The 18,647-nt window shown below is 33.8% G+C and overlaps 2 protein-coding genes across 10 annotated transcripts in view; one reads left to right on the forward strand and one right to left on the reverse strand.

Annotated features, from left to right (window-relative positions):
- Positions 1-4,847, forward strand: part of SNAPC3 (small nuclear RNA activating complex polypeptide 3) — a 42,259-nt gene extending 37,412 nt beyond the window's left edge. For all 3 annotated transcript variants that reach the window (XM_028494010.2, XM_024126783.2, XM_024126784.3), the window contains one exon: positions 4,523-4,847. In XM_028494010.2, the coding sequence (XP_028349811.1) occupies positions 4,523-4,670 (148 nt within the window). In that variant the 3' untranslated portion in view covers positions 4,671-4,847. The remainder of the gene's footprint in view (positions 1-4,522) is intronic.
- A 34-nt stretch (positions 4,848-4,881) lies between these two features.
- Positions 4,882-18,647, reverse strand: part of PSIP1 (PC4 and SRSF1 interacting protein 1) — a 41,729-nt gene continuing 27,963 nt past the window's right edge. For 2 of the 7 annotated variants that reach the window (XM_024126778.3, XM_007122872.4), the window contains exons 9-16: positions 17,093-17,321; positions 16,040-16,158; positions 13,244-13,299; positions 12,573-12,643; positions 12,256-12,357; positions 11,932-12,145; positions 10,354-10,465; positions 4,882-5,121 (exon numbers count right to left, since the gene is read on the reverse strand). In XM_024126778.3, coding sequence (XP_023982546.1) covers positions 5,013-5,121; positions 10,354-10,465; positions 11,932-12,145; positions 12,256-12,357; positions 12,573-12,643; positions 13,244-13,299; positions 16,040-16,158; positions 17,093-17,321 — 1,012 coding nt within the window. In that variant the 3' untranslated portion in view covers positions 4,882-5,012. The other 5 variants (XM_024126779.2, XM_024126781.2, XM_055087215.1 and 2 more) reach the window with 5 other exon arrangements.

Below are 18,647 nucleotides of genomic sequence, written 5' to 3' on the forward strand. Positions count from 1 at the left end.
GGAGGAAGGTGATCTCCGCGTCTTACTCTTCCGCCATCTTGCCTCGATCCCAATGTATTGGTTTTTAACAGTGAAGTACTTTAGATTTTTGGTATTTCAGTTTTTTTCTGTTTTGAATTGAGGATTTACACTCCAGAATATAAATAATATAAAGGGTTTTATCTAGTAGGAAAGCAGTACAAACAGTAGTACAAATCAGTTTAGTAGGTTAGAGCCATGTTTTAGGCAATAAGGAATTATGTATAATGGAAGTCTAGGGATTAGGTCAAACTTTAGTTTGGTTGATAATTTATGCTGGATGATGTATGTCATCAGAGAGCCATATTCTTTCTGCCTCTTGTTAGCAGTTTACAAAATTGGCTTCATCCACAGCTTCTCGATGAAAAAAATAACACTGCATTTCATTTTTAATGAGGTCAAAATACGGTTTCATAAAATTTTGTGGTTTTGCATGTTTAGATTTTGTTTAACTGTGGCTCAGAGTCACAAAGCCATTTAGACAAAAAGGGAAGAATTTAGTGTCATCAGTTTGTTTTGGGTTTCCCACCACAATGTTTTTTTTTTTAACATCTTTATTGGAGTATAATTGCTTTAAAATGATGTTAGTTTCTGCTGTATAACAGACTGAATCAGCTATATGTGTGTATATATATCCCCATATCTCCTCCCTCTTGCGTCTTCCTCCCACCCTCCCTATCCCACCCCTCCAGGTGGTCACAAAGCACCCAGCTGAACTCCCTGTGCTATGTGGCTGCTTCCCACTAGCTGTCTATTTTACATTTGGTAGTGTATATATATGTCCATGCCACTCTTACTTCGTCCCAGCTTACTCTTCTCCCTCCCCATGTCCTCAAGTCCGTTCTCTACATCTGTGTCTTTATTCCTGTCCTGCCCCTAGGTTCTTCAGAACCATTATTTTTTTTTTAGATTCCATATATATGTGTTAGCCATACGGTATTTGTTTTTCTCTTTCTGACTTAGTTCACTGTGTATGACAGACTCTTGGTCCATCCACCTCACTACAAATAACTCAGTTTCGTTTCTTTTTATGGCTGAGTAATATTCCATGTATATATGTGCCACATCTTCTTTATCCATTCATCTTTCGATGGACACTTAGGTTGCTTCCATGTCCTGGCTATTGTAAATAGAGCTGCAGTGAACATTGTGGTACATGATGGTTTTTGAATTATGGTTTTCTCAGGGTCTGTGCCCAGTAGGAGGATTGCTGGGTCGTATGGTAGTTCTGTTTTTAGTTTTTTAAGAAACCTCCATGCTGTTCTCCATAGTGGCTGTATCAATTTACATTCCCACCAACAGCGCAGGAGGGTTCCCTTTACTCCGCACCCCCTCCAGCATTTATTGTTTGTAGATTTTTTGATGATGGCCATTCTGACTGGTGTGAGATGATATCTCATTGTAGTTTTGATTTGCATTTCTCTAATGATTAGTGATGTTGAGCATTCTTTCATGTGTTTGTTGGCAATCTGTATATCTTCTTTGGAGAAATGTCTATTTAGGTGTTCTGCCCATTTTTGGATTGGGTTGTTTGTTTTTTTGTTATTGAGCTGCATGAGCTGCTTGTAAATTTTGGAGTTTACTCCTTTGTCAGTTGCTTCATTTGCAAATATTTTCTCCCATTGTGAGGGTTGTCTTTTGGTCTTGTTTATGGTTTCCTTTGCTGTGCAAAAGCTTTTGAGTTTCATTAGGTCCCATTTGTTTATTTTTGTTTTTATTTCCATTTCTCTAGGAGGTGGGTCTTGCTGTGATTTATGTCTTAGAATGTTCTATGTTTTTCTCTAAGAGTTTGATAGTATCTGGCCTTACATTTAGGTCTTTAATCCATTTTGAGTTTATTTTTGTGTATGGTGTTAGGGAGTGTTCTAATTTCATTCTTTTACATGTAGCTGTCCAGTTTTCCCAGCACCACTTATTGAAGAGGCTGTCTTTTCTCCATTGTATATGTTCTTGCCTCCTTTATCTAAAATAAGGTGACCATATGTGCCTGGGTTTATCTCTGGGCTTTCTGTCCTGTTCTATTGATCTATATTTCTGTTTTTGTGCCAGTACCGTACTGTATTGATTACTGTAGCTTTGTAGTATAGTCTGAACTCTGGGAGCCTGATTCCTCCAGCTCCGTTTTTCTTTCTCAAGATTGCTTTGGCTATTCGGGGTCTTTTGTGTTTCCATACAAATTGTGAAATATTTTCTTCTAGTTCTTTGAAAAATGCCATTGGTAGTTTGATAGGGATTGCACTGAATCTGTAGATTGCTTTAGGTAGTATAGTTATTTTCACAATGTTGATTCTGAAAGGTTATTTTTTTAATTGAAATATAGTTGATTTACAATATTGTTTTAGTTTCAGTTTTACGGCCTTTTGTCTCCTTAGGTAAGTTTTTTCCTAGATATTTTATTCTTTTTGTTGCAGTGGTAAATGGGAGTGTTTCCTTAATTTCTCTTTCAGATTTTTCATCATTAGTGTATAGGATTGCAAGAGATTTCTGTGCATTAATTTTGTATCCTGCTACTTTACCAAATTCAGTGATTAGCTCTAGTCGTGTTCTGGTACCGTCTTTAGGAATCTCTATGTATAGTATCATGTCATCTGCAAACAGTGACAGTTTTACTTCTCCTTTTCCAAATTGGATTCCTTTTATTTCTTTCTCTTGTCTGATTGCTGTGGGTAAAACTTCCAAAGCTATGTTGAATAATAGTGGTGAGAGTGGGCAACTTTGACTTATTCATGATCTGAGTGGAAATGGTTTCAGTTTTTCAACATTGAGGACGATGTTGGCTGTGGGTTTGTCATATATGGCCTTTATTATGTTGAGGTAATTTCCCTCTATACCTACTTTCTGGAGGGTTTTTATCATAAATAGGTGTTGAATTTTGTTGAAAGCTTTTTCTGCATCTACTTAGATGATCATATGGTTTTCATCCTTCAATTTGTTAATATGGTGTATCACATTGATTTGCGTATATTCACAATATGCTTTTCTAAATGATCAATAGGAAAACATGATAAATCAGTTATCAGATCAAAGTGGAAATCAGGGGATGTCAAAACATTCCATGGGATGCAGAATTCAGATAGACTGAAAAATATCATTTTCACTTAATGTGACATTTCAGGTCAAACACCAAAATCTCATTTGAATAATGTTGCCCATATTCCCATTTGTATACACTCTGTAACATTTTAATCCTAAATTCTAGGTTAAAAACCTGGCGTTTTTACAATGAGGTATCACCTCACACCGGTCAGAACGGCCATCATCAAAAAATCTACAGACAATAAATGCTGGAAAGGGTGTGGAGAAAAGGCACCCCTCTTGCATTGTTGGTGGGAATGTAAATTGATACAGCCACTATGGAGAAGAGTATGGAGGTTCCTTAAAAAACTAAAAACAGAACTACCATATGACCCAGCAGTCCCACTACTGGGCATATACCCTGAGAAAACCATAATTCAGAAAGAGACCTGTACCACAATGTTCATTGCAGCACTATTTACAATAGCCAGGACATGGAAGCAACCTAAGTGTCCATCGACAATGAATGGATAAAGAAGATGTGGCACATACATACAATGGAATATTAGTCATAAAAAGAAACGAAATTTATTTGTAGTGAGGTGGATGGACCTAGAGTCTGTCATACACAGTGAACTAAGTCAGAAAGAGAAAAACACATACTGTATGCTAACATATATATGGAATCTAAAAAAAAAAAATAGTTCTGAAGAACCTAGGGGCAGGACAGGAATAAAGACGCAGACGTAGAGAATGGAGTTGAGGACACGGGGAGGGGGAAGGGTAAACTGGGACAAAGTGAGAGAGTGGCATTGACTTGTACCAAATGTAAAATAGCTAGCTAGTGGGAAGCAGCTGCATAGCACAGGGAGATCAGCTGGGTGCTTTGTGACCACCTAGAGGGGTGGGATAGGGAGGGTTGGAGGGAGACCCAAGAGGGAGGCGATATGGGGATATATGTATATGTATAGCAGATTCACTGTTATTCAGCAGAAACTAACACACCATTGTAAAGCAGTTATACTCCAATAAAGATGTTAAAAAAAAAATCTGGAGTTTTCAAGTTAACCAGTACTAATTTACCAGTTAGAAAGATTAAACAAAAAGTTTATCAAGTCTGTAGTATGTAATATTACACATTTTCAAGATGGCCTATTAGAAGAAAACATTTGTGTTTAAGTTATTTGAAGGATAGGTATGTCGTGGCAAGTATGTGATGCTTTCAAGTATGGATTTACATTCTTTTCTACTTACCTTTAAGGAGAAGTCTTTCAGAGCACAGTTGTCCTTTTGCCTTGTTGGGTATTGGTAGTGATATGTCTGTATGTATACATGTGTATATAAAATTATATAAAGGACTATATAAATAAGCTAAAATAAGGCAATAGTGGGAATGTTACATATACATATTATTACAGGTCATAACTACTGCAGCATATTAAAGCATGAAAAAGTCGATTATAATAATATACATCTTTTTTAACTACAGATGGGTGACGAACAATGACAGTTTTGCACCAGAGGACCCATGTTTCTTTTGTGATGTTTGCTTCCGAATGCTCCACTATGATTCAGAAGGCAACAAACTGGGGGAATTCCTCGCTTATCCTTATGTTGATCCTGGAACGTTTAGTTAATATCAAAATGTGTTCCCTTTACTTTCAAGAAATTCCAGTGAGGAGCAGGATCTATCTGAAACAATCAGCTGAAGTTAACACCCCAGCAAAGAAAGTTCAAATCACAGGTCTTCTTATTAAGCAACTTGAATGTATTTAAATGTTGTGAAATATATTAAATTATTTTAATATTCCAAAGTATAGTTTTTATTCAGTGCTTTTTTGCCCATTTTTGAGTTGTCTCATTGATTTGTAGGAGTGCTTTATGTATCCTGAGTACAAATCCTTTGTCAGATACACGTATTCTGGTTTTCTCCCAGTCTGTAGTATGCCTATTCACTCTTTGTCCAGGGGGCTTTTTGCTCATCTATCATTGTACATCAAGTGATGGAAGTGTTTTGAAAATTCTTTGAAGAATGTGAGCACTACACCTTGTACCATGAGGCTTCCAAGGTAAAGATCCTTCAAATATCTGTAATAAAAATGAGGGAGAAGTTAAGAATAAAAGCAGATTATTTAATAAATACAATATTAAGAGTAGCTATTGTGTAATTTAATCTTACCCTGAGCGCTTTTGTAATGTTAGGTTTTGTTTGGGTAGAAACTAGGCACACTTAACACTTCAGAAAGACTCACTACACGAATAACGAATGTATAAAGATCTTGAGTATGCACTCATACCTTCACAGAAGTAACACTTAAACTGAAGCTTCATTTCTTGACCAGAAGTTTTTGGAATCACAAATGCTATTAGTTTAAAATGTATGTCAATTTAATATTTTTATGATTTAAAGAAATAGATTTTATCTAATATGACCAATGAATGGACATGGAAAATCAAGATCCTATGGATTGCTAGCTGTGGATCACGATTCTTAGGCAATAATACACAGCATCCTGTATGCAAAAACACAATTGTTTTTCTATCTCAGCTCTTCATTCTTCTGGTTATGATAGTCTAGTTATCCTATTCTCATTCTGGGCCAAAGGGCAACTTTGATAAATTCTTAGGTCCAGATCCATGAGAGAAAATTGTAGCTACCTATATTGAAACGTTTTCTGGAAATCTTTTTTGGTGGAAAATTTAATTCTGTTTAATACTTTTAGGAATGCTGGAAAAATATTAAACAGAATTAAACATTTAAAATGTGTTGTACTTAAATTTCACGTTCTCTCTTCTAGGTTATGTTTCAATTCAGCTGGATTCCACTTTCCCTGGATGGCTAAGAACATTTACCATATAAATCAAAAACTGATGAAGCCTAAAAGACTGTGACTGTGTGTTTTAAAGGTTGACAGTGAAATGTTTTATGGACTTAAATGCCACATAAGTCAATTAAGTCGATTGGTATGTAGAAGAAAAGGACCTGTTTCTAGCGGTGGTCATATTCACTGATTCAGTCAATACACCAGAAAATCAGCATAAGGAAATAAGAGGTCCCTCCATGGCTGGCTGGCTGGCTGTTATTGCCTACATGTTTACTTTCATGTTTCCAATGATGCTGAATTAGAACAGATTGAAAATCCTGCTGGGAAACCAAAGATTTATCTAATTCTTTAAAGTTCCACAGGTAAAAATGAACTTTTGCTTCCTTTATTTTTAAATTGCATTCCTTATAGGTCTTCCATTAGTATGCAAGGGTCTGTTTACTTTTATTTTCATCATTTCATATCTCAAAACAGCAAATTCCAGAAAGCGGATTGTCATAAAGCAGCATTAATCCATGCGTGGTACCAATCAGTTTATTTTACTGGCAAAGAAGGCTGTCAGTTAAAACATTACTGCTATTGAAATTCTTATTTTGTTCTTTGAGATTATTATTCTGTTGGTTCTTAAGGTTAACTTCTTCAAAGTTACGAAGGCTCAGATACCTTTCTATGATCATTTCCTGGTGAGGTCTAAAGGCCTACCATACTACTCTCAGAACTTGCCAATATATTGCATATCAGTTATACAGGTTCTCCCACTATGTTCAACTGAAAAGAAACCCCTAACTTTGAAGTAGGCATATTTAAGATGCCCTGAATGAGGGATTTTGTAGCTGTAAAATTCAGTTTTAAACACATGACAAACTACAGTCAACATTTTATCTAAAGGCAAAAATGAAAATGTTATGAACTTATTACTCAACATCCTCTGTAGTTAGAAATGAATGAAATTTTGATATACTAGTGAATGGACAGGCGCAAAATGATTACCTAGAAAAGCAATACCTATTTTAGGCTTCAGTATCCTTTAAGGATAATTTGACCTTTCTCCCAATCAAATTTCAGTGTCTCTATCATCTCTAAGGTTGGAAAATTACACAGCATAAACAAACATGTAAACACATTTTGGACTATACAGCAGCTTCTCCATTTCTTAATATGTAATTATGGGTTTGCTATCTCCAATAGATCCTTTCTCTGGATAAGTTGTATTAGTGAAGTCCTCACAGAGCCCTGTAAAAGCCTTTGCTCTTGTACAGGATTAGATGGCAGACCTGATCTTGACCTGATGTCTTTAACCAGGTAAGTGTGTATGGGTACACTACAGTCAATGTATCAGCAAAAACTGGATAAAATCTATCATCCTATTTGAAATCATTCCAATCAAGATGTTTCAGGTTCTCTGATTTAGATGATACATCTGAAATTTCTCTAGAGCAGCTGAGAAAACATGCAACAACTGATTCTGCCAAGTCATTTGTAACTTACTCTTTTAAACGTTATCTGATGGTTTAAAAAAGAATCACAAAAGAGATGTTGCTTATATATTTAAAAACGTTTGGGTTGGGGCTAGCTATCTCATTTAAAGTATCTCTTACTGACTTGTTCAGCTATGTAGTTTCGGTCAAATACAAATTTAAATTGAGCCAGTGCTCCCAAAAATTGATACCCGTTTATATGACTTTTTCTTAAGAGTTTTGAGAATAGTAGTTATCATCTGTGAATAAACCTATGACTAAAAATTTTTTTCTTGAAATGAGGGTAAAGAGAAGGGAAGTGTTTTAATGCTACATGAATCAATTGGCTAAAGCAAGGTCAGCCCATAAAAGCAGACATAAATAATCAGAATGCTACCATATTTCTCTCCAGCATTTGAATAGTCTGGTTTCTTGGTAAAACTATATAGATCCGTTGGGTCACCGAAAAAAAAGGAAGGGTAAACCAAAAGATAACATTTCCTTTATTTTTATCATTTTGAGCTTACGTTTTAGTAACCCTGTGTCCCCAAGTAATACAGTTTCTATGACCAAGTATACTCTCTTGGAAGCAAATCCAGAATTCCAGCACAGTTTTATAAATGGCAAAGAAGTAATTTACTAGTAGACTTTGATAGAAAAATTCTTTAATCAAAACAAGTTTACATGTTGACACTTATGGCTTAACTAGAATAAATCTGTCCAAATTTAAATTGTATTAAGGACCAAACAGATATAATAGCAAGAGTTCCCTCAAAACAGTGGGTCCTAGTTCCATTGTAAGACCTCTCAAAAGCAAAACTCCAATTACTGAAATGTTTCAAACTTTTCATCTATAGATGAAAACAATTACCCAAGAGGTCAAAGCATACGATGCATGTCACATGCAAACACTGGTAATTAAGCCTTTTTCCCATATTCAGTTTCTAAACATGAGAAGTGTCTTAAGCTACTGCAAACCACCAACTGACCTAGTATTCAAAATATCTTAGAAATGCTATCTGTTAAGTAAGTTACCCTTAAATTTTGTATTAACCTTGGTTCACCCTGATTTAGTCCATATCCATGAATATACAGACAACTCCTTTACTTTTGTCTACTGTGTTTCCACTTTTTGCAATCCTGTCACATGTATGACATAGAAATAAAAATTCCCTTCTGGTATAGCCATGTTTTCAAATAGGTTAGTTTCCTTATATAGTATTTACTTTTATTTACTGAAAAAGCATTATGGATTGCATTTTTTCCAATTAAAAAAATACTTAGTGACTTCTTTAATGTGTGACTTTTTAAAAAATTCAGAAACTCGAGACATTTCTCAAAAATAAACTTTTATCATTTAGTTTTCAGTTTCAGCTACTAGTGCCTGTAAAGGATCTTAAATGGTTGAACCCTAAAGCCAGATTCATTTCTCTATATACTCCTGCTCGCTGCAGGAAACTCATGTGACTTCACTGAATTCCCAGCCACAAAACTAAATTACCTTCAAAAGTTAACATGAGTTTTGTACCCCGTAGAACAGTTCAACGTCAGTTGGATATCTAGTCATACAAAAAGGCATACAGACCACACATGGTTACAAAGCAGCAGGAAAATGTAGCACAATGTAGACTGAGATTAAAATTAACTTTTGATAAAAGAAGGGAGGGAGTGAATACTTGTATAGAAGTAACATTTTATCTACCGTAAAAATGATTAACTTCTACAAAACCCACAAACAATGAAAAGACAGTCTGGTAAGTCCAAGATTTGTAAAAACTATGCACAAAACCCACAGTATTTGGGAAAAGAGGAAAGGTTTATACAAGTATCAGTTTAAAAAAATGTAACCTTTTTCTACTATCAATTACACATTAACATACACACACTAATTGAAAATATACTACAACCAATGTCTGGAAAAGCAGTTTAACATTTCCAAAAATGGACTTTCCCTCACATTTACTGTATAATGTAGCTGTTAATACTGCACAAGTACAATTAGCAATGTTTAGTCACTTTTAAACAAAGATAAGGAGATTTCTCCCTCAAAACAAGTTTTAAACATCAAAACCTATGCTTATAAAAATTTAAAACTTTCAGCAGTCTAAATATTTCGAATGAAAACCGTTAAACTTCTCAAATGTTCTTTATATTCCAGGTATGTCAACCTAGTTATCTAGTGTAGAATCCTTCAGAGATATTTCAGTCTCTCTCTCTTCACTGGATGGCCTAAAGAAAAGGGGGAAAGAAAGGTGTGACAACGGGGATTAGGATTTTTTTTTTCCTCAGGAGGAAAAAAGATATTAAATCTGTGCATTTGTTTTTAAAATCACCAAAAGAATTTTTTCCGGGACTTATTGTTCTTTTGTTCAAAATTTTATTTTACCATGTTGTGTCTTCTTCCCAAAGTAATATGCCCATCAAGCAAAATAACTCAGGGAAGCATCATGGCCCAGGCCCTTTCCCACCATTTCAAGCTTTAAAATGAATTCTCTTTAAAGAACACGAAAATGTTGTATCTGTGATACCAATATATTATAAATCTTAAGAAGAGAAGGTAATATACACACGGAGAAGATTTCCCTGAATTTCAGAATTAGAAAGGATGCTTGATTCCAAGTCCTTCAAGTGTACATTGGACAAACCAAGATTTGGATAACTACGGTTACATATCTAGTTATTTTAGAGTGGGTATGATAATACAACACAGCCTATGATTCTAGATCTAATTTCTGTATCCTGTCAAAATTCAAGAAGTATGGACATGGGTTATTATTAAAGGTGCGATCAGTGGAAGAAGTCCAAGGAATAGTTATTTTTTAAAACAGGATTCCTGCCTTGCTCTATTCCCTTGAATATAGTGGCATATTAGTTTTAAGCGAAGTTTCTTTATGGCTTAGCCATTTTAATTTGCGTCTTGAATCCTGAATTCAGGAAGTGAGTGATGAAAATATAATCCCTTACACAAATAACCTTGGAACAGCAATGTGATTTAAAAATTAAAACATACATCACAACCCACTAAAACATGTCCTCACTTTTTCTTACTGCTGGCCTCGTGGTTGTCTTTGCTTTCTTCATTGCTGTCTCCATTATGTTGTGGTTGATTATTGTCTTGAGCATCCGATCCTCCATTTAGAGTCTTTGAACCTTTATAAAGATTTCAATGGAAAAACTGTTAGAGCTTCTCATATTTTAGGATGTCTTGAAAGACCCAAAATCAAAAATAAAACATAGTCCCAAAGTTTCTAATAACTGTATTTTATTTGAGATTACATTGTAATCCTTTGGGTGGACAAGGCACAATAAGAAATGGGGTGACTACATATATCTATCCATATAAGAAGTAGGTTACTAATCTGATTATTCCATTTGTTACTGTTATCAGGAACACAAAAGGGTGGTCCAACTCTTTGGAGCATTATGATTTATTCTAGTTCCTAGAAAAAGCAATGTGAATCACAGTAAGATTTTGTATTTAACAACAAAACGTGGCAAAGTAGTTAGTTAACATGATTTCGTCTCTTATGACAAAATGATGAGGGCTTCCCTGTAAATATTATTTCATTAACAAATCTATAAGGAGACCTATATCATTCCCTTAATAAGTGAGTAACAAAATTCAACTCCTTTGGAACATTTTTTTCTACATTAAGCAGTTGCTGCTAAGATGTTTTAGTACCTGTGGAATTGGGGAAGCTGCTAATTTTGGGGGAAGTGGCTAATGGTACAGGCAGACCTCCATTTACTGCTCTTCACTTTGCTGTGCTTCGTAGATATTGCATTTTTTAGAAATTCAACGGTTGTGGCAATCCTGCATCAAGCATGTTTATCAGCACCATTTTCCCAAAAGCATTTGATCGCTCCACTTCTCTGTGTCACATTTTGGTAATTCTCACAGTATTTCAAACTTTTTGACTTTTGTTACATTTGTTATAGTGATCTGTGGTCAAGTGATATTTGATGTTACTACTATGACTCACTGAAGGCTCAGATGATTTGCTAACATTTTCTTAGCAATGAAGTATTTTTTTTAAGGTATGTACATTGTTTTTTTAGACATAATCCTACTGCACACTTAATAGATTACAGTATAGGGTAAAAAACTTTTATGCACCCTGGGAAACCAAAAAACTAATGTGACTCACTTTATTACAGTAGTCTGGAACCAAACCTGTGAGGTATGCCTATAACTATGGATTCTGTTTTAAGCGTCGGTCATATATACATCCTAAAATATTTGATTGAAATAGTGTATCTGGAATTTGCTTCACAATAATCTTCAGGGGTGTCACAGAGAAACTTGATGAGGATATAAAAAAGCAATGCTCATGTACTGATAATTGCAGAAGCTGAGTGATGAGGACATGGGAAGTTCATTTCCCTCGACTTCTGTGTGGGTTAGAAATGTTTCCTAATTTAAATGGAAAGAGAATAGCAACCACTACTACTACTAATTTAAACTTGATGAAAAAGAAACCCAGAAACTAAGGCTGATCATGTTCTGCTAAGGGCTTTATGAGACTTTCTCATCATTTAATATAGATAAGGTATTAATAGGATTAAATATTGAAGCCATTTTTTAAAAGTAGTTCCAGTGAACAGTTACCACATACCTGTTTGTTCCTTTTCTAGCTTTTTGTTTGGCCCTTTCTTCCCTTGATCTTTGGTTTTATTTGCTTCCTCATGCTGTCTTTGTTCGGCAAGAGATTTATTCAGCACTTGTGTGATCACAGAATCTCCTTCACCAACCAAAAACATGTTCTTAAACTTGTTATACAACATCGTAGACTTTTCCATGATAACCTGACTAACTTTGAATCGCCGTATCTGAGAAAACAAAACATATACTCATAATTTTCTTAATTTTTTAAATGTCACTTAATGAAGTGGCGATAATGAGGAAATTTTTAAAATCTACATGACTCAAGATCACTTACTTTTTTCAGTGTTGTAATCATCTCTGTGTGTTTTTGAGCTTGCTGCATTGTGACCTGAAGTGAAGCAAGTTCATCCAAGGCCTCAATACATCTGTTCACATCCTTCATGACAAAATAGTAATTTCATAACTGTTAATTACCACAACCCATATAATCTATTTCTAGAGATTACTTTTAAAATCTCAAATAACAAGGCAGTACAAAATAACCAGTAATTAGTCTGTTATCTCAAATTTACACATAAAATCATGTGAGAAAATAAAATATGAAGCTATAAAAGCAGCACTGTATTTTTAAATGAGGCATTAAACACTTACAAGATTATCAATTTTGAGTGAATTTTTAATTTCAGCATGTATCCTTTGAAGTCGAGAATCCATTGATGTTTCTATAAATTAAAATGTGAAACACAGTAAATAGATTTTCCAAAACCAGTATTTTTATATAATCTAAGCAAAGTATAATGGAAAGATTTGGTAAATTTTTTAAAATGTTCTTTGTAATCTGCCTACATCATTAAGAAGTTATCTGCCATTTTTAGTATTTAGGAAACCAACATTCATCATATAAGCAAAGAATCACCGTCTAGCTGCATGTTGCTAAAAAAAGCAGTCTGCATCCAATAACTCCTCTTCTGCAATCCTTAAGGCACTGCTTCACCCTTAACACGTTTAACCTAAACTAAAAAATCCATCTGAAACCAGATTTGTCAGAAATGGTAAAACATCTAGCTTTAGGCAATGTTATAAAAATTTGACTTCATCATATATTGAGCAGTAAAATAATAAACATGACTCCTTAGCAAGTTCACCTGATAACACTTAAAAACAATGCAAGGTATATAGAATCCATTAGGGATTTGAAATGTGTACTTGTAGGATAAGAACATAAAATGACCAATTTCAAAACCTATACAGTTAAGTGTCTGTAAAACTTCCTTTCTGTGTAGAATACAATTTTATACATCTTAGAAAGTGAAATAACTAACCTCGCTTCTTCTCCACTTTCTTAACTTCTGGCTTCTTTCCTTCATCTTTATTCTGCCTATCAAATGTTAACACAAATATTTCAAAAACATTGGAACTTTGTGACTGGTTACCAAATGCCCACAATCCCTTATGTAAAAGTTAAAATTTATTTTCTTTAAAATAGTCAGTGGCCTAGATCACAAGGAATTGACTAGAACTTGGTAATGCCACATTAGTATTAATTAGTATAAATATAAGCAAAACTCAAAACGTAAAAATTAACATGCTAAAGTAATCTAACTAACAATCTAATTTTTCAGTGGCATTACAAATTTTAATGGCTGCCTCGGTGAAATTTTGTTCCAAAAATACTGTGTTAAAAGACCGACTTTAGGGTCAGTGGATAAACAGGCCATAGTGGGAAGAGAATGCCTATAAATGTTTCATGAATTCTACATCACAATTATTTTTTAAAATAGCACGTCAAAATAGACTGATTTAATTGTTCCCACATCTCCCACAGGTAGATAATTTGAGGGGTTCAAGGTTAGTTTCAAAGTTAAATAGACTGTTTATAATACTACTAGATTAAAATGGAGTGGGATTTTTTTTTTTGCGCCAATATATATATCAAATTTAAATGACATTCACTAACATTTACATACCATTTCACAAATGAAAAGGTACCATTTTACTGTAAATCACAAAAATAACCATTTAAAAATGAATTCTTAATAATTTCTAGTACCTTGACTTGGAGTTCGGGCCCTATTATAATAAACCAATTGAAATAGACAAGAACAAAAAAATATCTAAAAATCAGGTATTTTTTTTTAAAAAACTTTATTTTAAAATTTTGGTTACAGTTTCATTTTTGTTTTCTTAACAAGTCTACTGTTTAATCTCTCAGGATTAAAAAACAATTATTAATCTTCTAAAGAACTGAACAACAAAGGAATGTCAAGGGGAGGGCACAACTGCCCCATTCTCTGGGGGTATAGTAGCTACTCCAGTTTAACACCTAGCTTCAAAACAAAATGAATTTTTATATTTTCTAAATGAAATAATGTACAACCACCATTTTCATCTGAGCTTATTATAACTTTCAAACACAAAGCTTCATTTTAAGCTTGGTAAAAAACTTTTAACAGGAATGATGGCCGACCTTAGTATGTAGTGTGTATCTTACAGGAAATGTTTTTTAACAATCATAACACAGTAATAATGCCATTAATGAAGTCCTCAATTTAGAATCTGGAACATTCTTCCATCAAGGCGGGGGGAGGGGGAAGTCAGTCCAGTGAGTCTGTCTCAAGATCTTCATCTCTTGTTTGCTCCACTTGTATTCTCTTTTCAGTAACTGGATTAATGCTTTGAGCCCAAAATGAGATATATTTTTTATTACTGTAGATTACATGTTGTTTGGCTGGGAATACAATACAATAAACTTTATTTTGCATAATGCATTTCATACAAGCTGCATCTGAAATGCTTTACAGAGCAAAACTGTCCAAGTACAAAGTTTTGTAATAACAGGAGAAGGAAAGAAAACACACATATTAGAATTTGAGAAAGTTACATTCGGAGGACATTCAAAAAGAAATTGAAACACATGAAGATTAACTCTGAGATACTGAAGAAAGGGTTGGGCTAGATTTACTAAGCAACAACTAATTTTATATCTTAATTTGGGGAGCACAATAAAGTTAAAAGCAACAAACAGTCCAACAACTTTTCAGTGAAAGGACAAGAAAGGATAGGTAACAAAAAATAACTCTAGTATTTACATAAATGGTCAAAGTCTAACAATAAAGGGAGTAACATTTCTGAGCTTTAGATCAATTTAAATTACTCCCTCAAGTAGCTAAAACTGCTTATATAGCCTCCAAAAAAACTAAGAAAGCAGATGGTCAAACGCTATACTTATCAAGAAAGACTTTCGGCTTACAGATTTATTATATATATAAAAAAGTACAAAATTACTTAAGAATAGTTTTAAGAATTTCACTGGTTTTTATTGTTTGTCTTAGTGACCTACAGCATGTTTTAAAAATCACCTCTTCACTAAAACAACAAAAAAACAAAGTTTAGTCAGAATAATGCAAGACGCTTCACAAAGAAAGAAAGGCTTTTCAGAGAAAGAACTCAGAAGTGACAGTCTAAAGATAACTAGGAAAACAAATGTAATAAACATATGAAGCCTAATCATCATTGGCATTGCTATTTTCCCTCTTATAAAATTATTTTATAGAATAAACTTAAAGGGGAAAGAAATTCCCCATGGTAAGTATATTGTCTCCAGGTATCAAAACTTCTTAACTAGATTTATATGGCACACATCTAATGCAAACCCTGTCAGCCTTTAAATTTTCTTTTACTGGCTTCTTGGGTTTCCAACTGTGCTTTTGTTATTTTTGCTGGTCTTCTGGGGGAGGGCTGCTGCTGGTATGACAAATATGGGTATTTCTTTCATCCTTTCTCCACCAATTATCTTTCTCTATTTAATATTATACAAGAAAATAGTAGAGGATAAGGACATTTTCTACAAAGCCACTTAACAGTTAAGCCCTATCTGCACTTTGTTTAAATTAAAAATAATTCACAGGGTGATTATCTCAGTAAATTTCATCCTCTTTACTCAGAAAAGAATGAAGCCTGAAACATGATTATCATACACTGAGGACATTTTTCTAACACACTGGAAAAGTCACTTCTTTAAAAGGCTTCAGAAAGTCTGGAAAATGAGATTCTATTGTTTAAACATTTCATGCTAGCTTAAAAAAAGAAATCGAAATTTAGAAAAAGAAAATACTTACTGCTCAGTTTCCATTTGTTCCTCTTGCTTGCGTTTTCTATCTGCTGCTTCTTTCTCATGTTGGCCTTTCAGCATATTCCTTCTATGAGCAGTCTGAAAGTTTCTTCCACCTTTTCTCTTCTGTTTTATTTGAGAATTAGGATGGTTTTAGTTAACTATCAAGTCGGTGACTAATGCTTCTATGACTACAATCTTGGGAGAAAAGAAGCAACTAGTTTTCTTAAGGGATGAATAAATTACTAATTTAAAAAAAACCCCTCAGAATTACATGTTGTTGCTATCTAAATTTAACTTTCCCCTTGATGATTTTGGGATTTATAATCTATTTACTGCACTGCTATAGGAATGATATGCTTTGGTTAAGATGGGTTAAAATGAAGTACCTCAGGCTATTTGCCTCTGTACTATGACTTTGACTTCAGTACCTGTTTACTGACAAGTACCTGCTCAACCTACCGAATTTAGTTTTGGGCTCCTGAAGTACTAATAAATTAGATAAACACAAATGAAAGACCTATACAACCTGGGTCTGTAGATTTCCTACACAAAACTTGTGTTTTTATACAGAAAAGAACGTATAGCTTTAATGAAATTCCCAAACAACTGTTGTATTCAAATAAAGTACCACCAATAAAATGTACCCTAAATAGGCCTGAGTGTTAAGAATTTCACTGAGGTAAATAATAAAAATCTATGTATAAATGTACCTTTTTACATCTGTCTTCACTGGTCACAACGATGTATCTGGCTTAATTCTCTACTTTCCTACCTTTTCTGTCAATAGGTAGGTGGGGTTACTGGAAGTTTATCATGCGACATTTAATGTCCATGTAATTGTGAAAAGGTAAGATAAACTTAGGATGTACAATAAAGTTTCAAGTATGCTTTTTTAACACAGGTAATTCAAGTTTATTCAGAAAGGTAAAGAAATTCATTTTAACTTTAATCACATTTGTAGACTTTCATAAAGATAATGAAACTTTCCTAAAGATTAAGAACTACATAGGAAACTAAAAATAGAACAAATATTTTATTTGATATGCAAACGTTCTACCTTTTCACCTTCTTGATCATCCCCTTCCTCTTCAGAATCAGAGGTTGATGTAAGCCCTGTTTTAGCTAAATTTTTCCTTTTTGATTCAACTTCTTTTTTCCCCTCTTTTTTATCTGGCTCTTTTCTTGGCTTATCTTCTTCCTTCTGGCCCTCTTCATCCTTTTTAAGCTGCTTTTTAGGTTGTTTTTCCTCTTGCCCCTTTTTCTTACTTTTGTCTTCTTCAGTTACCCTATTTCACAGGCACAACAATGAAAAATAATCTTTTATGTATCATTAGTACTTGTCATTCAACCACCTCTCTGAGTTAATTGAATAAGTACTCTGGATAACAATAAGCTACATGTAGTTTATTTTATTTAAAAACAAATTTTAAATATCTTTAAGTAAAATATAATGGAGTGTCATTATCAACCAATCATAAAAGGAAAAGAACATCCTTTTACTATAAATTACAAGGTAGAAAAATTACAGTGGCATTAGGGTAATAGAAAAGTGATTTTTTCCCCTTTGTTTTCCATGTTTTTTGTAATGTGACTCATTCACTTAAAAATAATATTGAGTACTATCTCATATGCCACGGTACCGTTCTTGACTTTGGGGAACAGCAGTGTATAAGATGTGTAAGATGCCTAGATTTTATGGAGCTCATATTCTACATATTTATAAAAGTAAATAATGTTTTAAAAAGTAGCCACGCTGGGAAAAATACAATTGCAGAATCGAACTGCGTAATGGTGAAATACGGTCATTTTAAAATTTAAAGAAATATGCTTTGCAGTGTAAAAGGCTCCCAACTGACACATATGTAAAACACATGGCCAATTAACCTTAATATTAAAGTGTTCAAGGAATTTCATTGAGATTTACACATATAATTACATCAATGGATTTGAAAGCTGGAAGGGACCCCAGATCATTTAGTCCAACCCATTCCATTTAACAAATGAGAAAATGATGGTGCAAAAGGTCAAATAGCGCAGTATCTCAATTCCAAATCCACTGACCTACCAGACAACTGCTTCCTTGAACCGTTAAGATTATTAAATTGGAAAAGAAAAAAAATCACTTTATTTCTTTAGAAATTTTTTGTCATGTAACTACCATTGGCTGTGTTTATTTTTAAATGTTATATAGCTTTCATCCTTTACTTTTAATCAATGGAAGAAAAAGCAGGCAAGTAAAATCACTTAACTTTCTTCAATATTTCCACAAGGGGGTAAATATTTTAATAACGATCATTTTGTGGAGATGGGAATAGAGAATCAAATATAAAAGGCATTCCCATGGTTCTTAATAGATACTGATGAACTGCCTCCCCCAAAATGTTACCCCTATGCAAAGAGGCAGGTATTAAAAATAAAAATATCCTTTTAACCCAGCAAATCTGCTTCTAGCAATGTATTCTAACCAATATATTTGCACATGTACAAAACGACAGATGACAATGTCTAAAAAAATGTATCCATACAAGAAATAAACTTTTAAGAATTATGATAATACATACACAGTGCAATACCATGCAGCTGTTTTTTAAAGGTAGATTTTAAAGTGTATC

Source organism: Physeter macrocephalus, chromosome 9, assembly GCF_002837175.3.
Source record: "Physeter macrocephalus isolate SW-GA chromosome 9, ASM283717v5, whole genome shotgun sequence".
Lineage (NCBI taxonomy): Eukaryota > Metazoa > Chordata > Mammalia > Artiodactyla > Physeteridae > Physeter > Physeter macrocephalus.